The sequence below is a fragment of the Grammomys surdaster genome, unplaced genomic scaffold (assembly GCF_004785775.1).
Source record: "Grammomys surdaster isolate TR1022 unplaced genomic scaffold, NIH_TR_1.0 135, whole genome shotgun sequence".
In the NCBI taxonomy this organism is placed as follows: Eukaryota; Metazoa; Chordata; class Mammalia; order Rodentia; family Muridae; genus Grammomys; species Grammomys surdaster.
The window spans coordinates 1051669-1072770 of record NW_021604593.1 but is presented as its reverse complement, the minus strand read 5'-3'; the positions used below and the strand labels follow the sequence as shown (position 1 = coordinate 1072770).

The 21102-nt window shown below is 45.1% G+C and overlaps 1 protein-coding gene across 5 annotated transcripts in view; it reads right to left on the bottom strand.

The window, feature by feature from the left end:
- Nrg2 (neuregulin 2) overlaps window positions 1–17294 on the bottom strand; it is a 177186-nt gene extending 159892 nt beyond the window's left edge. For all 5 annotated transcript variants that reach the window (XM_028762777.1, XM_028762776.1, XM_028762779.1 and 2 more), the window contains exon 1: window positions 16568–17294. In XM_028762777.1, the coding sequence (XP_028618610.1) occupies window positions 16568–17294 (727 nt within the window). The remainder of the gene's footprint in view (window positions 1–16567) is intronic.
- Between the last annotated feature and the right edge of the window lie 3808 nt (window positions 17295–21102).

Genomic DNA, 21102 nt, shown 5'->3' with positions numbered 1-21102 from the left:
ACATGCCCTATAGAGAAGATTTACTTTATTCCATAGGTGATGTGAGGAGGTTATTTAAGATTTCTAGGTTGGAAAGAGAGATCTTATTTTAGAAAGCAAGTTCTATCAATAGGTAGTAGATGGGAGAGGAAAGAGACAAGCCACTCTGCTTGCAGCTCTAGTGGCAGTCTGGGTGAGCTATGCTACCCGACTAGAGCATCATGAAGAACTGTGCTGAGGGGACATCACAGCACTAAAAACTGTCATGAGTTGTCAATGGGTTGCATTCGGGGGATGGATGTGAAAAAGAAGCCACAGATGCCAAGCAGTGGTGCACACCTTTAATCCCATGACCTGGGAAGCAGAGGCAGCTGGATCTCTATGAGTTCAAGGCCAGCCTGAACTACAAATCGAGTTCCAGGACAGCCAGGGCTGTTATATAAAAAACAAAAACAAAAAACCTATCTCCAAAAAACAAAAACCAAAAGCCAAAACAACAACAACAATAAAAACAAACAAAAAAACTAAAAAAAAAAAAAAAACCAAACAAAACAAAAAAACAAGCCACAGATGATTCTGGTAGTTGTAGTAGCTTAAGGGGCTTGAAGGAAATTGGCAGGGAAGTAGAGGGTACCCTAAACATAATAGGATGTGACAAGAAACCACTAGACTCGCCGGGCGGTCGTGGCGCACGCCTTTAATCCCAGCACTTGGGAGGCAGAGGCAGGCGGATTTCTGAGTTCGAGGCCAGCCTGGTTTACAGAGTGAGTTCCAGGACAGCCAGGACTACACAGAGAAACCCTGTCTCGAAAAACCAATAAATAAATAAATAAATAAATAAATAAATAAATAAAAATAAAAAAAGAAAGAAAGAAAGAAAGAAAGAAAGAAAGAAAGAAAGAAAGAAACCACTAGACTCAACTGAAGACCCAAGAAAGATCAAGAGCAGTGCCCCCAGGACTCTGGAGAGAGACAAAAAGCCCCATCTAGATTTTTAGGATGTGTTTCACTTCTTCCCAGTACTCTGAAAAGCATTGTTCATCCCACCCCACCCTGGCCACCCAGCAGCCTCCCCGGGTGCTCAATGTAGGAAACAGTTTATCTTGGTAAGGTTTGTGGTTATGAGTTTTCTCGGATAGAGTGATCCATAGTGGAAAAGAAACAGCGGAAAGGCACATATTAGGAAAGAATTATATCAGCAGGGATGACACCACCGCTCAGTCAGGACTAAAATGGGGCAGGCTAATGAAACGACTTAGTGGCAAATACAAGTTATATCTGTGGAGAAATAAAGGTAAGGATAGAACCAGGAGCCTGTGGGATAGAACCAAAACACTGGGAATCATTCTGGGAGGTGTTGCTGTGCTCAGGTGCCAACTGCACATCAGAGCTGCTCTGGACTAAAGACGGATACTCTTTTCCTAAATGGGAACAACTACCTTAGAAAAGGTAAAGACGCGGCCACTGCAGGTGATGAGGGGACTAAATTGGAACCTGAATGATTGTCAATCAGAATGAACCCCACAGGTTAGTTAACAGTATTGTATCAGTACAGCAACCTCTTGGTCTGATCATTTTACGCATTGTAAAATTTTGGGAAGCTGAGCAAGCTGAGTAAAGGACATTTGTGGGTATTCTAATGTGTTTGCAACTTTCTTATAAGTCTGAAATTATTTCAAAACTTAGAATGGCAAAGGAAGTCATTTTAGAACTGAGAATGGTGGTGTACACTTGCAATCTCAGCATTTGGCAAGCTGAGACAGGAGGATAGTGAGGAAGAATGACTTGAAAACACAGGCATTGCTCCTTGTTTTTAGAGAGTCGTGAACTACGGTTATCTTCCACCTATCTGAGTGCTATACTTGGGTATAGAACTCAGATTTGTCTTTTTACTTTCAAGCCTTCAGACTGAGAAAGGCAGGACTAAATTTAGTCACCAAAGCGGAGGAGCCACATTAGAGGAATTCCATCTACACTTAGACCTTCTTTGTATAATGAGATCTGCACCCAGAGAATAAATGAAATCATGATGGGGATGCTCTTGGGTGGAGGTAACAGTTTTCGGGCATTCCAAGTATGCCATCTATGCCTGGTGGTAGGCTAGAATGTCCACACATCCTTTGAAACTCCTTCTGTCTAGAGAGAGTGTATGCCTCCTACCCTTGAATCCAGAAGAGGTTAGTAACCCTTTTCGAATAAGCTGGATCTTGTGGGTGTGATATGTGAGTGACCACACAGCTCTGCTTTCTTGTGCAGTTAGGAAACAGAGGCAAGGTCCCTCCTAATAGAGCTCCTCGTGCCCCAGAACTGAGTGACAGTATCTATAACCAATAACTGGTGTGGGTTTAATCACTGCAGTGACAGACTAGTTAAGCAGTAGTCAGGAATAGTTAGAACTGGAATCAAACAATATGAAGAGACTTCCCCTGCGCTGGGCATTGTCTTTGAGCAGGCGTTCACTTAAACACTTCCCTTGGAGTCTATCACAAGTCCTTGAGATAGCTGCTATTATTGGCTCTATTTTACAATGAAGGGACCTGAGGTTAATCAATATGCCCCAGGTGATAGAGCTATGGAATCACAGGATAGAATGCGCTCAACTGACTGAAGAGTCAGCTGTAAAGCAAGCAGTTCATCCATACTAGAGATAGGAGAGACCTTCAAAGCAGGTGATACACATGGAGAAGAGAAGGAAGGACAGCCCCTTAGGAAGCCAGTGATCCTTTACAAGATGGACAGCAATGGAAGGAGAGCCCATGATTGGGAAGATCATCTGAGAAGGCAGGAGAGGGAGAGAAAGCATGGAAGCATCCGAAAAACCAAAAGCTAAACCTATGTTATTACTGGGAATGCTTATGGCAGGATCCACAAACTAACTTTGACTTTTAAGGGCATCCAGATCAACTGTAAACCAGCATGGAACACCGTCCCCATACTTAATGATTGTGAGGAACGAACCATTTACAAGATAAGTCATCTCTGGACCATAGGCTCAGAGTCAGGTCTATTGGTCACCCTCTGTAACCCCATCTCCTCTCTGCCTTCCTCTTGCAACCACCAGACTCACCTCTTCTCAGGAATGATCAGGCCACTGTTTGACTTCACAGATGGAAAAAAAAAAAAAAGCTGCCTCCCTCCCCTCTCCCCTTTGTGGTGTTGTCTTGTTTATTTTGTTTGTTTGTTTTTTGTTTGCTTTCACACAGACTCTCACTGGCTGGCCTGGAGCTATGTGTAACAGAATGGCCTCAAATTCCACCTGCCTCTGCCTCTCAAGTGCTGGGATTAAAGGTGATCACCACCATGCCATAGGGATTGAACCCTCAGCCTCAGTGATGCTAGACAAGCACTCTGCCCAATGAACCACACCCCCAGCTAAAATTCTCTTACTTAAGAATGTGGTTCATGAACCTTGGTTGGCTCAGTGAGCACTGAACTCACTGGAGCTCTTCCAAACCAGATGCTTTCCTTTACAAGAAGCTCCTCAGCACACACTGAAGGTTTAAGTGACTCCTCCACAGAGTGCCTGTAAAGCCAATGCTTTCAATGTTTACTTCTGTCTAACAGGCTCTGTCTTTAAAGATCATTCACCAGAGACCAACCTCCCAGCCCCATGCTACCACCCAGAAGAAACAGAGAGGGAACAATGATGTTGGCTGAGGTGGAAATAGTATTCCCTCTCCCCACAATTCCCATTCACCCTACTCTGCTGAGTACACGACATGCATGATGGGAACTACTCAGGTCATTTACAAGAATGGAGACTGCACCACCTTCTCCACCTCGGTTCACTTGTGTATCTCCTCCAATAAGCAACAAGGGGTGATTTCTTGTTCTACCCTTAGTAGAAGCAGGAAGCACAGCCTCCAGATCAGCATGCAATCCTTTCAGGTGTGGCTAGCCTGGATGACATGTGAAGCTTCTCCCACATACTTCTAAGTCCCACTTCAGAGGAACCAGCTTCTCTAGATTGACAAATGAGGGAAACGGAGTTCCTGACAAACCATCATCCTTAAGCCCTGAGCTTGCAAGGGGAAAAGACGTTGGCTTTAGAGTATCTCTGTGAAGAGGTCATTTAAAGCTTTAATGACCAAGGTGTGCCCAGATCCACATCTTAGGGTCATCTCAGTGTTGGTCTGAACCACCTCGGCTCCACCCTAGGGCCATCTGGAAGGGATCAATGTCAGTATCTGGTCAAGACAATTTAATATGCACGCTAAGAGTTAGATGAACCTCACTAGAGATGCTGGCAGATCTGTTACAGTTCCACGTTCCTCTTATCCCAGGTCTTACTCCCACCTTCCAATAGAAACTGTAAGATCTAAAGTCCAAGGAAGGACTGGGGATTTCATTGTAGAAATTTCTGGAAATTTTTTCTGATGTTTAGGGTAATGGGGCTGAGGAATGGCTGCTTCCTTTAGGTTAAGAGTGAGCAAACCAAAGGGACTGAGCAGGGAGGAAGGTGATGAAAGAAGCATCAGGTAAGGCAGTCAGTAAAAGCCGTGAGAAGAGGATGTATATAGGGAACTAGGAAACCAGCACACAACTATAATTCAACAGGCGGACGATGGCGGTAGGACCGACAATTCTAGACCTGCTTAAGCTACTTAGGAAGATGGGGTCTCAAAAGCAGGCAGACAGACCAAAAAGACACCCAAGACTAAAAAGCAGTTTGCTAATTAATTAAATGAGAGAGCGATGGAGAGACCAACTATGTCACAGCCACACAGGCTGCCTTCTACAGAAATATTCTGTACCCTTTCACAGAAAAATCTTCATTTATGAGCCTTGGGTTCGCTCTGACGAATAGATCTTGTCTTGGTCTGAGACTTTCCCCTCCCTCCTTAAAAAAAAAAGCAACTCTTTACATTATCTTTTCCCTCCAGATGCATCAACCAACAACAGGGTTGAGAGACCCACTCCACTCCATGCCTTACTGCTTTCTCTCTTTCAGGGAGAGATTCAGACAGGATGACCACCTACTTAATTGCTGGTGTAAGCAAGCCCAAGAAACCACACAAGGAGACTATGCCCACAGCCCCAGGCACCAGAGAAAGAGACTTACTGCTCAAAGAAGGCTGAATGTCAGAACCTCCTCTGAGGCTATGACTAGTGGCCCTCAGGACTTGGTGCTAGGCTGGAAAAGAGTTAGTTACTTATGGAGAAACTACACCAACCTCCATATTTCTCACTCAGTACCAAGCAGATACAAAAAAAAATGCCTAATTCTTAGGAAATGGAGGACTCGCGGAAAAAGAATCTCTTATAAGCATTTCCTGTCAATGAGCTGAGGCAGATAGGTGGGACACTTGCAGGAAGAGAGGATTCTGGGAAATAGTGAGAGGATAAAAGAGAGATTCACCCAGGGAACTTAGAGGAGATAGACAGTGTAAACCAGAAGTAGCTGAAAGAGTCGCTGGGAAATTCAGACATTTGAGGGAAACGCTGGATGCTAAGAAAGAAGTGGCCTGAAGAGAGGTAACTAGCCAAGTGGTAGACATGCAACAGTTTGAATGGGTTAATGTACCCCTCTTTGAAAGATGGCTCTAAGAAACTATGCTGCCAGGAGTCCCCAATCTGCCTACTACTGTAAATGCTGAACTTAGGCTCTTAGCTTACTACAAAAATGGTACCTGGCCATGCCTTTTGAGGCACTCGTCCTGACGCATGAGCAAGTGAGATAAACAAGTACCACTTGACACTCCTGTGGGAGTCAGAATGGAGAATATTTGGAAAGCTCAGGTGGTAGGAGAAAGTGCTAGATATCTCAGAATGCCAACTAACCAAGTCAGAAAGGAAAGTCATGCCAAAATATTGTCATATGTGAAGAAAACTGCCAACAGAGAATTCTAAAGTTCAGGAAAAGAGGGGAGCTGCTTGCAGCAATATGGAGGACACTACCCCAGGAATGGGGGTTGCATGCCTGCAGTCCCAGCACTTTGGAGGCAGAAGGAGGATTGATACAAATATGAGGCTAGCCTGGTACCTATAGTGAGTCTCCAGCTAGACAGGGCTACACACCATGAAAACCTGCATCAAACAAACAATAATGGTGATAATTCTGTGAGAAGACCATGGGCCTTCCAGAAAAAAACACTGAACTGAAGGATGCCTGACGACTAAGTGTTGCCCTTATTGAAATAAATGGAGATGCTTGCCAAAGCAGTCCTGGCCCCTTGGCCTGGGCTGTCATTTGAGTGATTTCAGAATGTGTCTAAACCAAAAAGTAAATGGGCAGAGACATGTTGGTCAGTGACGAACAGTAAGATTGCCAGAATAAAATCCAAATAATTCTTCAGGATCTATGGCCAGCCAAGGGTCTACAGGTTAATGGTACCCACAGAAAGAACCCAAAGCAAGAAGTCTTGATCTATAAGCATCTAAGAAGCAAAGAATTTCTATCAGATTCTACACAGCAATCAACAAATTAATTAGAATAAAATTAAATGCACAAACTCTAAAATTGCCACCTGTGACATGACCCCATTACTTCTTTGACTATGGGGCACTATCAGATCTGTCCCAATTTAGGCATAAAGGAGCCCACCCCTAGATCTGGAAACCCCAAATCAAATTGGTGAGTTGAAGAGACTGCTTTGAAAATACAGAAGCTTTCAGCTAAGTCTTGGGATCTTTCAGCAACTCCCCCTGACAGCTGCAAAATGTAAGCTACAATCCGTTGAAGTCAGAGCAGAGACCCAGCAGGACTACAACAGTTCATTCACCCTGTGAGCATAATGTGATGTTTGAAGAAACACTGACAAGTCTGGACCTTAGACTTTGTGTTTAATGAAAATGAGAAAACAGTATTTACCACAGATGTCCCCCCAAAGTGACCACAACATACTCACAAGCCCATCAAGATCTGAAGCATATTTGGGTCCCCCACAAGGTCAGCATCCAGGCCCAGGGACTCCCATGGGCTATCCTGAAATAAGACTGGTCTTACACAACCCATCTTCCTCTCACTTCCTTTCCCCCACACAAACCCAATCCAGTAACTCTCAGACTCAGCTTAGTAGAAACATCTGGGTGAAAAGGATAGCTCTGTGTATGCTTTTCTGTACTCAGTACACTTCTACTCAACATTTTTATTTACCCACTCTTCCTGCTTACATTGGTCTAGGTTGGTAAGAAGAAACATTTGGTCAGGCTTGGTAGCACATGCCTTTAATCCCAGCACTGGAATGTCAGAGGTAGACTGATCTCTGTGAGTTCAAAGCCAACTTGATCTACATAGGGAGGTCTTAGCTAGCCAGGACCACATCGTGAGACCCAGTGAAGAAGAGAAGTGAAGGGGAGTGATAAGTTCCATTTTATATTGCTATATTCATAGCAATCCTATTAAATGACTGCCATTCCCATTTTATGGGAAACTAAGATACAGAAAGTAATTTACCCAGTAACTTCCATCCAGAAAACACAAAAGATGATCTCTAAGGCCAAGTCCACCTGACCAAAAGACTGAAGCCCTTCTTCATTACACTTGTGTTTAGTAGGATTTTTTTGTGTTTTACAGCAAGGGCATATTTTCAGAAACCTCATCTAACATCATAATTAATAATGAAAGTCTGGATGTTTTCCTCCATGAATAGAACAAGGCTGGCTGCTCTCAGCACTGCTATTCAACATTGTACTTGGCAGCCCTAGCCAGTGCAATAAGGAAAGAAAAAAAAAAAGAAATGGCAAACAGAAAGGAAAAAATTGAACTTTTTTTGCTGACAACATAATCATGTGCATAGAAAGTCCCAACAAATCCAAAAGGGAAAAGCATTACTGGCACCAAAAAAAAGTGAATTTATTAGGGTCACAGGATATAAAATCAACATTAAAAATGGAAGGGTGGGGGGTTACATCTCAGCTTGGTTAGTATCACAAAGACATGGCCTTTAATTTCCATCAACACACTAAAAAAGAATTGCTTTTAATATTGTCAGCCTTCTGTATATGTGGTTTGTATGTGTGGCTTGTGCATCAACAGACTGTGTATTGTGCCTGTGATAGGTACTTCTGTGCATATGGGCTTTCAGCTTGCCATTATGTCCTAAGCAAAGCATGTCAACAACAGTATAGCTTTGACCTCAAATGAGGTATTGTACATAATCTAGAAACAACTCTAGGGGGATGTGTAGGTTATATATGAACACTGTAGCATCCATAAGGGATTTGAGCACCTACAGATTTGGATATTAATGGAGGGTCATGGAGCTGGTGTCCCTTGGATACCAAGAGACAACTGTACTAGCAATGAGAAACTGAAAAATGAAATCAAGTTAATAATACTACATACAATACCATCCCAAACCATGAAACACCTTAAAATTGACAAACTACATACAAGCCACATTCATGGATAACAAAATATTATCAAGATGGTTTTTGTTTCTTTGTTTTAGACAGAGTCTCTCTACATATCCCTGTATATCCTGGATTTCACTATATAGGCCAGGCTGGGCTGGAACTCACAGAGATCTGCTTGCCTTTGTCCTCAAAGTGCTAGGATTAAAGGCATGAACCACCATGACTGGCTTTGGTGTTTTTGTTTGTTTGTTTGTTTGTTTTTGTCTTATTAATTTGTGTGTACAAATGGATAATGTTTTGTCTGTATGTTTGTCTGTGCACCACTTGTGTGTGCCTGGTGCCCATGTAGGCCAGAAGAGGGAGTTACAACCCCTGGAATTGGAGTTATAGTGGGTAGTGAGCCACCATGTAGGTCCTGGGAATTGAACCTGTATCCTGTGGAAGAGCAGCCAGTTCTAATAGCTGAGCCATCCTTCTAACCCAGCAAGCTATTTTTTTAAACTGAGACTTCAAATGCTGCTTACACAGGTAAGAACAAACTCATCAGCCTAGCGTTCAGACAAAAGGTACTATCACCCTATCTCTGAGCTCGTGACCTGTTTTCTATTTCTCACTTTCTTGTCTGTTTGTCAACCACAGACATGGCCTTCTACTACTGAGAATGCTGCTCTCTGTATGGAATCAATTTGTTTTGTTTTGTTTTGGTTTTGGTTTTGGTTTTCAAGACAGGATTTCTCTGTGTATCCCTGGCTGTTTTGGAACTCAGAGATCCGCTTGCCTCTGCCTCCCAAGTGCTAGGATTAAAGGTGTGCACCACCATGCCCAACGAGAATTAATTTTAATTAACGGATTCGTCTCTCTTTATCCTCGAACTACTCTCACCCCATCCATATCTCACTGGAATCACATCTCAAAACTGCTCCAAGAAGTTTAAACTCTCCAGCAGATATGGCTGCCATTTCCTTCATGACACCCTGGCACACTTCCCTCAAGCACTGTGTTGTCATAACTTCCGACATTTCATACAGTCTAAGTTGCACTGCTGTTATATCTGTGTAGTTCAGAATTGTAAATTCACTGATAACGGGATCTATAGCCAATTTGTTTAAATAAACACCTAAAAAATAAACAATTTTAAAATCCCTTTAAAAAACAAAACCTTTGGGATACAGATCACATGGTCGTCCAAACAGAATTAATGCTACCCTGAGTGTTGAACAGTTAGGTATTCAGCCATGTGGTGACCTTCCTTTCATACAATTCTGAGTTAGTTCATTTTGGTTTTTGTTAGATGGGCCAATACCAAGATCAAGGCCAAGGAAAACATCTCAGCCTAATGGACAAGGACAGTCCATTCTCAGTCTTCATAAAGCAGACAAAGAGGAAAGGGGTGGGGAGCCAGTGTCCTTAGAACAGGGTAGGGAATCCATGAATGATTTTTTTAAAGAGACATAAAGGATTCTGCATCCAGAAAAAGCATAACCTGACTGTTATATCTTGGCGGGGTCTTAGACACAGAAACCACAAGGATACCTGTGCCTCTGCCCTTCTGGAAACATCTGCAAGGGAAAGTGAGATGTCAACCTGCGGTTGAAAATTTTCAAACCCAACCCGGGGCTTCTACTCCACTTTTGACCACTTCATTCCCGGATAAAAGACACACACTACCTTTATATTTATAATAAGCCTTCATTAACACTAATGCTGGGCAGATATCTACCCTCTATGCTATTAAAATCTATTTCCTATCAATAACCCTGAGTTATTACTATGCTTCATCTGGGCTACTCTTAACTCCAACTGGCCAGCCCTCAAGACCATGCTTTCTTGACTCCTAACCTATGGCGTCTTTCTCCTCTCTCCACCCTCTTCTCTCTCCCCTCGTGGTCTCCTCAGACCCCAAGCCTGGGAGCCCCAATCCCTGCCTATTTCCATTCTGCCTAGCTATAGGCTGTAGGCATCTTTGTTCACCAATCAGAAATAACTTGGGTGCAGGTCACATAGCATCACTTGTCGTCTAAGTGAGGATGACTCTCTTTGTCTCTGGGGCAACTAAGCCTTGCCCCCACCCCTGAACTTAGCGCTACAATACAGAGCGACAGACCAAACCTCAACATCAACCACTTTTACCCAGGCGGCTAGCAGCACATCCATGTGCTCACAGAAGTACTGGCTTTGGAGGCACTCTACCTCTGTCCCAGAAAAGGTCCCTGGAGAGATGTTTGGCTCTCGATGCATATACAAAGTGGGAGGGATGTGACTGTAGATTGAGCTCATATGCCACACTCTCCTTGAAGCGACGAGCTGGGGAAAGAGTCCTGGATTCAACTTGATTTCATAATTACCAGAAGCATCACAGCCGATTGGCAGCAACTGAGTTCAATCAGTAAGTATAATTTGTCTTTTGACCCCAGATTGGCAAAAGCTTCCCAGATCTTTGCCTGGGTTCTAGCATGTCTTCCTCATGTCATCTGAGTGCCCTCTCCTTGTCCTCCATGTATGCCCAGTCTCTTACAGCCTTGCATGACACTCTGGCTCAGCGTGATTCATGTGTGTGCATTGTTCTCTTTTACAGTTATTTGTTTGTTTGTTTATTCATTGGTGTGTGTGTGTGTGTGTGTGTGTGTGTGGCGTGCTACTGTGTGTATAAAAGTTGGAGGACAATTTGTAGACATCAATTCTCTTCTTCCACAGTGTAGATTCTAGAGCTCTGACCAGGTGGTCAGCCTTGACAGTGAGCATCTTCACTCTCTCTGCCATCTTGCTGGCTAGGCCAGTGTACTGTTAAGAGTCTACTTTAATTTCATAAAAAGGCTAAACATTTCAGCAAAGAGTGGGTTTGCAATGTTTGGGTGGATTAACTGGTCATTTTGATAACGTGGCTTTTCCTTTAGCATGCTTAATTATGCTGTTTAACAGACATCCTTACAGTTTGAGATGACACTTTCCAAACAAATTCTCTCCCAGTACTGACTTGGACCCTGCCACTCAAGGGAAAATAATCAGCAGATCGTGTAAGAATTTTATTTGAAATTGGCATTCTCTTTTGTAATCTTATTTTTTTTCCTCACTGGAAAGGAAAAAAGGTTATGTTAGGTTTTAAATTTTAAGTGTTCCAGTTGCTTTGTCACAAAAACTAATTGTAAAGATGAAAAAGAAACATTTTCAGCCTTGTTGTGAGTTTGCTCTTTGGCAGTCAATTCAGCCACATTGCTCTGGAGTTGCCAACTTCATCCTTTAAAACTCAGATGTATTTCTGTGTGCAAATCCTAAAATGTCAATGGGCTGAGAGTCTTAACCCACTAGGAACGGTAGAAAGTGATACCCATTTCACATCCAAATTCAAAACTGGGTGGGAGCAAATCTTTAGTAAAATTTATACTAACACCATTTCAACCTTTGAAAAGAAAAACTCAAGACTATGGTGTTTAAAACTGCACAGGGCTCTGGGAATGTAACCAGGGCTACATAAAAAAAAAATTTAAAAAAAAAGAAAAAAAAAAGACGGTGCAGACTGATATTAATATCACTACTCCCTTTTCTAAGTCAATATTTAAAGCACTGAACGACACCAAGACAACTGAGGAGGTGAAGAGTCGCACTGTTTAGATATTTCATATTTATTTTCTCCTCTACTTACCCAAAAAGTACTTCCCTGATCCTCTCAAATGCTCTAATCACTTTCCTCTGTGTGTATATGTATATACATATATATGCATGTGTAATACACACACACACACACACACACACACACATCTATACACACACACTTGCTGGAACTCACTGTGCCGAGATTGAAGGTGTGCACCACCATGTATGGCCATGGAATATGTTTCAATGGTACAGCATCCAAAAACTAAGTTTAGATTTTAGATTGGAATCCTAGGGTTGTATTTGTCAGGTAAAATGAGGGGGAAGTGGAAAAGAAAGGCTTTGACTAGATAACTAGACTCAGAAAAGGACTCAGAAGTAACAGAACCCAAGTAGTTCCGATCTTGGATTGTAAAGTGAAAAAATTACCATAGAATTGTCTTAATGCCAAAGTTGACATACTCCATCCACAAATAAAATAAAATAAAAATTAAAACACTACTTTGAGGAAAATGCCTTTTAGAAAAAGACATATTTCAAAACTAAACAATTTTACAATTGTTTTAGAGCAGGTAGCTGAGGGCAGACAAGAGAAAACCGTGCAGTCTATATGCCGATGGGCTTGCTGAGTTTTGGGCATTAGCAATGTGTTTCTTATGTAAAAACATAAGTGCAGTTTCATTTTAAAAATAAGCTGTTATCAGAGAATAAAATTTAAAAGCTCTGGATAATAAAGGGTGGAAGAATACAAATGCCTTGATTAGGAGCTAAGAGGAAGTTAGTCATTTAGACTGTTAACCAGGCTCCCCGAGATCCCAAAACATTTTTAATTGAATTAATAGTTCCTTTCTTTGCATTTAAAACTGGCAGTGGTAACCTACCTCCTCCCACCTTCACCCCGAGAAAGCATCCCCTCCAGCAAGACCTTTCTTCCTACCTCTTAGATCCCATAAGCAACCAATCACCACACCGATGAAGCGTATCATGGCCAAGTACTCTAGTTGATAAGAGCTCATTGGGGGGCTGGGGTGGAAATGGGTTCCCATAGTGATAAGTAAAGGCTATCATCAGATTCAGTCTCCCACGCACACACAGCACCCCCACCCCTTAGCATAAACGCCATGTCACAGATCAGGAAGCTCAGTGTGTTTCAACATGAATTTGGAAGCTCCTTTTTTGAACTTCACTTGACTTCATCCACTCAAAAGAGTGTCTCATCTAGACACAATACCAAACAGTGCCGGGGGAAGGATGAGGACAGAAGGGATCTCAGAGATAAGATCTTATTTCTGTCCCACAAACTCCATTCTGCAGAGGAAAGCAGCCACCCTAGAAATAACGGCATAGGGTGGCAATTGAGCCCCTGAACCTATAGCCAAGCCCCTGGGCCAGACCAGTTTCTAATCTGGTTTCGCTCTCCCATCTTCAAGCTGCAGCACAGCTGGCTTCCCAGCTGGCTGGAAAAGAAAAGATTCTGCAAATAAACAGCATTTTAAAAATATTTGGCCACTTTTGCTATACTAAGTTCTGTGAACTACCTTCCTCTAATATGACAATCTGGGTGGCAGATTGATTTCAAAGTCCACAGAAGCACATCACACACTGGAGAACCACAAGTCAGCAAGTCCCAAAAGAAGACACGGTCTTATTTCCCACTGTCTCTCGCATCTATTTAATTAGGAAATGACTTAAGAACATGTATCTGAGAATGCAACAAGATGAGGTGCAGTTACACCAAACATGTGTGAGCACCTCTTACCAGTGACCACTGTGAAAAGAGCACGTGCAGGCTGGCACAGAGTTACACGGCCCTTCTAAGGCCTTCGTGACTCTACCTCTCCTTCCCATAGAAAGCTCAGAAAACATCTCCATATATGCAAATTGCTTAGAAATCCAAAGATTTTACTCTTTACCACTAGAGGTAGTCATTTTGATTAAATGCTATACATTGGATCTATAAAATATGACCCTTTGGTTAGGCATTGCTCTTCCAGAGAGAGCCCTGGCCACACTTCACAGCTGCAACGAGCCTTTATGAGGACCTTTTGGAAGGGGTCCAGAATGATCCTTGGTTTGGTATTACTAAGGCATGTGCTTTAGGAACAGTACACCCCCCCCCAACATGGCACATTACCTCTAAGTCCCCTTCCCAAACCTTGCTTGTAGAAGACCTCCCCAGGAACCAACCACACCTCTCAAGCCCAGACAGCTCAGACCTGAAACTGGCTGAACAAAGTAACAATTCAACCCCAGTTGCTCAATATAACGGCTACAATGACAGTCTCCAAGTGCCAGCTTCCCTATTTTGCAATGGGCAGATCTGCTCCAAGGAGAGAACGTTCCCAGTGACCCTGTGGCCCACAGGGCTTTCTTTAGAATAGAAAACAGAAAATGAATGTGTTCGCTATTTCCTGCTGAACACAAGGAAGGTGTTGTGGTTAGTTAGGCCGATTCTGTTTCCTCATTTAATATGCCATTACAGCACATGTTTTCTTTAGCCACATAGTAGAAAATAAGAAAATATAATTTATATTCTCCTGTCATATTATCTCCAATTCCGTGTCTCCTCTCACAGAAACGCCCTTTAGTTTCTAATCCTCTTATGTAAAGCGTCTCTGAGTCCTATCTTTACACTATCATCCTTTTTCTCTTTATTCCAAAGTATTTACTGCCATACACATTTCTGCTCCTCGATAATTTATGATGTGTGAGGGCCTTCCCTTTACAAGTGATTGCAGTCCTAAATTTATCTCTGCAAGAACCATACTACACATAAATAATACGAGATGCCCAAAGTCTAAAAGCGGAGTATATCTATGACCTCAAATCTTTCCCGAGCTCAGCGTTCAACTGTTGAAACTACTAAATGTGAAGGAAAACAACCAAGGTGCACGGAAGGAGACACTGCAGGGGACAAAGGGCAGGGATGCCTGCTCAGATAGTGGCTGACTGACAATAGCTATCAGTCCTCAGTGACCCTGAGGAGGGATCATGTGGAGACATGTACTGTGCATATTCAGGAGTGATTCTCCAACAACCCAAACAGAAACTGTCCTTGGACAAGGTTCAGTACATGTTTTTACTATCTACTTCCCCCTGCACAACACAGTTAGTTCCACAATTCCCCCAAGGGAGCTCAGATAAAATACTTAATAGAATAAAAAAGAAAAGGGAAGAGAGAAATTCTTAGCTGGTCTCAACTTGTCAATATAAAACATTTCAGAGCATAAAACCCACATTTTAAAAAGCAGGCAACAATATTGCTTAGAATAATATCCAAACCATAAACTGCTGTCATTCCATAAGTTTTTTTTCTCCATGGTAAGATTCTTCCAAGATTCTTCTCATTAAAGTGATGGGGGGGGGTTAGTACAGTGCTTAGATACACTCCCACAACTAACTGCCTAAAATTCGCCTCCTAGAGGAGTGGAGGGTGGGGAGGGAGGGAGAAGGAAGCTTCCTAACGTCAAAGGCATTGATAGCTTTAAAACGATGAAAGCAGGAAAATCTCCAACTAGCTGTTACACATTATTTTTGCTACTCAAGCCTTTCTACACTACCCAGGTTTAGTCAATAAACCGGTAAATACACCACCCACTTCTATGAGAGTTCAGGACACCTATCCCAATCCAGGGATTCAACAGTCCGGGTTACACTAAACGCCACAGATTTAGCCTTTTTTTTTTTTAAACCATCTTATTGAAAAATCAGTGGGACTCACATACAAGAAGAAAAGGCTATTTTAAGTGTCATTTCTTTAACTTCTGTACGGGAGAGCTTCACTCTTGGGCTGCACAGATATACAGGCTATCGTTTTGTTTACAATCCCCTGCATTCCTGTGCAGCACCCAACATTGTGAGGATAGATGCAGATGCGGTCAACGCATCCCGCCAGGAAGATGTTAGAGCTGAACTTCAAACATTCAGCAAAATCAAGTTACTCTCACCACCACCACCAAGACCAGGCGAGATACTTCACAAACTGCTAAAAGAGTGTCTGTTTGCTCACTAGTTCTGGGTGTTAAGGAGGGAAGGCTGGGCTACTCGCTTAGCAAAGACAGGCAAAGCACAACGGAGAAAAAACAGCCCAGAGCCACATGAAGAACGGGAAACAGTAGCAGAAAAAGTCCAACTCTGCCTGCGCCAGTGGTGTGGACGAGCAGAGCAACGGAGCCGGGAGAGGAAGGAGGGGGCGGGGGCAATCATTCCCTAGGAGAACTTGTAAGCGGAGGCCTTCACAGCCTGGAGTCTGCCCAAGCTGCTCTTGTAGACCCTGGCAGCCTGAGCAAGGCAGGCCCCCGGGAGCTCAACGGGCGAGGCCTCCAAGGGTCACTCCTGACTCACTGAGCCTCAGGCCAGCGCCTCCCGGACCTCACCGTCTTCCCTTCCGCTACTGGGCTATGATGGCAGCTTTCCAGCCCCACATGCCATACATCAGCCGCAGATCTCTGTTGGCACAGGCCAGCGCCTCCCCACCAGCTCTCGCCCCTAGCACACACTTTGAGCCCGATTCTCCTTCTCCTCAAACCCACACCCTCGCCCACCCGCGACCCGCGCCCTGTTCAGGGGTGACCCCACCCCCCGGCGGCCGTGCACTGCCAGGCCTGGGCACCTGCGGCACCTCTCCGCCCCACCCCCATCCTCCACCACCTCTCTTTTCCCCCCTCCCTTTCTCCAGCAGAAGGAGGGGGCGACTCACCGCAGTCAGTGCACAGGATCTTGCCCACCTCTTTCTTGATGTTTTTGCCGTTAGGGTCGACCGGGGCAAAGGCTGTCTTAAAAACTAAGGGCTGCTCGGTGGGCTCCAGGAAAAAGATGTAGCGCTGGTTCCTTTCGAGCGGCGCACAGGAGCCCACGCTGATCACCTGCTCGCGCTGCAGCCCCCCGCTCCGGAGCGGCCACTTGTCCAGCACCTTCACCAGCGCCACCCGACCCGAGGCTGGCGGCTCTCGGGTGCTGTTAGAGCTGGAACCGCCTGCCGGGGCCAGTCCCTGTACCTTGCCCTCCACCACCACGGGTGCCTTGTACGCCTGGTCCTGCACCGACTTGAGGCTGGGCGAGTAGCAGGCGAGTGACACACCAAAGAGCAGCATCGAGAAGCCGGGGGCCGGGTCGCGCCTCATGCCGCCGGCGGCTGCGGCTCGCGAGCGGGCGGCGGCTCTCCGGGCTGCGGGGCTGCGGGGCTGCGGCTGCGGCTGTGGCCGCGGCTCTGGGGGCGCAGCGGGACGGAAGATGCTGCTGCTGCCGCTGTTGCTGCCGCTGCTCTCGCTGCTGCTGCTGCTGCTGGTGGTGCTGCTGCTTCTGCTGCTGCTGCTGCTGGTGGTGGTGGTGGTGCTGCTGCTGCTGCTGCTGTCGCTGTAGCTGTAGCTGCTGCACCGAGCCTTCTCCAGTGGCGGCGGCAGCGCTGAGCAGCAAACCTGCCGCATCTGGCCAGGCCATTTGGGGGGCTCCGCCGCTCAGCCGCCGCCGCCTTGGGAGGGGAAACAGAGCCCTCTGGAAAACCGGAAACAGCGTAACGTTAGCGCCTCGAAGCCCTCCACCGGCAACCCGGGGAGGTGGCCCAGCCAGGGCAGGGGACTGGCGGCAAGTGGGCCGCGATGCGCAGCCCGGGCGCAGCGCAGCGCTCCCTCCCTGTGCGCCAGGACTTGGAGGAGGATGCGGAGGATGGGACGCCCGCCCACTTGCTCTCTCGCGCCCCCTCTATCCCCGGACCTAGTCAGGAGCGTGGCTTCTGCAGGGGAAGCTTGGAACTGCACCGCTTTAGTGCCCGCCTTCAGCCCGCAGGGGCGCGGGAGAAATCGTGCCACCCTTTGCTCTTGGGATTCATAGGCATGACAATGGTGTTTAGTGCCGCGAGGTGAGGGTAGCTTCTGATAATAACATCCCAAGAACAGATGAGTAGGACACAGGGCGTGCCTCTCTCTGCCTTAAGCCCTTGGCTATATCAGAGAGGGTGACAGGGCCAGGATGGAGCGCCTGCTTCTTGCCTCTTCTTCCCTAAGAGGACACTGAACACTCCCCCCACCCCCGGAGTCCACCTGCTCGACCCTGCCACCGCCTGGTGACCGCTGAGTATTCGAGCTGAGATAGATGATTCCAGTCCCATCATTTTTAAAGGAGACAATGAGTCTTGTCTCGAGAGGTAATGACTGGAAGCGAGTCCAGCCTCTCAAACTCAGGGTTTTCTCCAGTTGTCAAGGGGAACCAGGCTGCACGTTATACAACCCCATTTCCTTTTTAAAAACCAGCTCCCTAAGGAGGGGGGGGGGGCGCTCTTGGGAGCCAGCTTAGAGCCAGAGCCTGTCAAGGCCAGAGAAAACTCCATGGAAATGGTTTCTTTGTAATCTGGTGCTTGCAAAAGTCAGTGTCTGATACAAACATGTATTCCACAACCCATGCTTCTGTCAGTGAGAGCCCAGGAAGTTTTTCACATCCTGCCGTTATCCTTGATAGATGCCAACCAAGCTCAGGAATGCTAGTGAAGTTCTATGAGAATTTGATTCCTGGGGTGGACCCCCCAGGGAAATTAACCGGAGAATAACTAACTGACTTGAGCTGGTACAGCTCTTCCAGGAAAGGAAAGTAGGTGCTGAGCCTTCTTTGCCTCCTGAGTCTCTTAGGTGACACTTCAAATGGATTATCCAAAGCCAACAGCAGTATCTCTCTCACCTGACTCCAAATTCCCTCTATTTCTTAATGGTAATGTTTTATACTTGGGCATGCAGCCCATTCTCTAGTCTTACCTCTTAACTGCTATCAGCTGCTCACTCACCGAGTCCTGTAGTTCTACCTTCAAAAATCCCCCATTGGTTTCCTTCCTCTCCACCTGCCGCAAACACCTTATGCCCAAGTTCTCATTGTGGATCTGAACACTGCAGAGATCCCAGTGGTAGTCACACTTTTTGCCTCCGCACACAGTTCCAGTTAGACCACAGCCAGTGTGCTGTCTAAAACCAAAGTAAGGATGTGGCCATACCCAAGAGTAAAAGCCATATTCCCCAGCCAAACTTTCCAGGCCACCTTCTGCTTAGCATCCTGGTAGCTGAGGCTGCACTCTAACAACTCGTGATGTCATTGCTCTTTCTGTGTGTCCAGGAAGCCTCCCCTTCAGCTTCTCCATCTGGAGAACTATTCTTTCCTCAAGACCCAGGTCAGCCTTACCACACACACACACACACACCACACACCACACACACACACACCACACACCACACACACATTCATCACCACCCTGATCAGCATGTATGCCCTTCTCTGAGTTATTATGTTCACTGCATATCTCAGTGTTACACCATTGACTCTACAGTACTTTCAAGAGACAATCTATGTTCTGTGAGTCTTTGGATCCCTATTACATCCAACACATAAGACATAATCAGCAAATCTTCAGTGAAGGAAAGAGAAAAGAGAAGGGAAGGGGAGGGGTTGAGGATCAGTGTTCTTTTTTTGAATTTTAATTTTACTGTTTTTAAAATTACATGTATGTATGTATGTATGTATGTATGCATGCATGTATGTGTACATACACATAAGTGCAGGTGCCCCAGGAGGCTAGAGGCCCTAATGTGATATTGAGAACCAAACCTGTGGTCTCCGTAAGAGCAGTACACACTCTCAACTGCTGAGCCATCTCCCCAAGCTAGTACTCTCAAAGGCCTCAAGCCGGTCCTCACAGCCCTTCATTGATGATCCTCAGTGATAGATGCCATGAATCACAGAACATTGCTATAACGAGGGTGGCTAGCCCCACCTCTCATTCTTTCAATGAAAAGGACCACCCCAGAGAGGCGACGATACTTAAGAGCACACACAGCAGCAGAAGTCCAGTCTTTTGTTTCTGGGGCCAGAGTAGTGAAGAGCTTGTACTCTGGGGTCAAGGAGAGCTGGCTTTTTCAACCTGTTTTATAAATGACTAACTTTGATATGAGTTCATTTTACTCTCTAGCCCCCAGTTTCTTATTGGAGTAATGGAGAAAATTACAGGACGTACCTTATAACACTGTTTTACCTTCTTATTCAATAAATACTGAATTCACCATGCCTACGTGCCAAACAGCAGGCCACTGCCCTCGTTCCTGGATATACTGAGAAGAGCCAAATCAACAAAGTCTCGTGTTCTCAAAGCTCTTGGTCTGGCTGGAGGGACAGCAACAAACAAGTAGTCAAATCGGTAACTAATTGCTTATAGTGCTCAGTATTCTGAAGGAAACAAGCAGGATAAAACGACAGAGAATAATGGAAGGGCGGAGACAAAGTCAACCTGGATAAAGGAAGGCTTCTTTGGGGAGATAACATTTAAAACCCGTGTAGGAGGGTGTGGCTGATATGAGATGCTGTGTCCAAGGCACTTAGAACAATGCCTCTAGCACAGTAAGGGCAAAATGTATGTTGAATGAGGTTGAGAATTGGTGGCTCATGCTAGTGATTCCCAGGCAAAGAGATCAGAGACTCTATATGGTAAGAAATTATTGCACATTAGGATTTTCTGTATATTAAAAAAAAAATGGGCTGGCAAGAGGGATCAGCAGGTAAAAGTGCTTGTCACCAAGACTGAGGACATGAATTTAGTCCCTGGGACCCATATGGTAAAAGGATAGAGCCAACGCCCACAAACTGTCCCCTGACTGCAGAGATGCTCACTCCCACACACCATTTTCTAGGCCAGCCAGGGATGCATAGTGAGATACTGTTTCAAAATAAACAAACAAGCTTAAAAGGAAAATCCAGCTTAAAACAAAACGAAACAAAAACAATGGCAGTGGTAGTGGTGTGGACCGGGACTGGAGAAATGGAGGTTAACAACACTGGTTGCTCTTGCAGAGGAACAAGGTTCAGTTCCCAGAAACCACATGGTGGCTCACAGCCACCCATAGTAATACTGGCTCCGGTGGATCTGATGCCTTCTGACCTCTATGGATTCTGAGCCTACATACATATATACAGACAAAACACTCATACACACAAAGTTAAATAAATAGATCAATCTAAAGAAAAAAACTAGTGCAGGGCTGGGGATGTGGCTCAGTTAGTATGACACTTGCCTAGCATATTCAAGGTCCTGGATTTGAACCACAGTATAAATACACGCCATCAGATATACATGGCTGGAGATGTAGTTCAAGGGAAGAGTGCCTACCTAGCATGTATGAGGCCATGGGTTTGACCTCAGCACTGCATAAACTCAATGTGGTGGCACACGCCTATAATCCTAACACTTGGGGGTGGGCAGAAGAA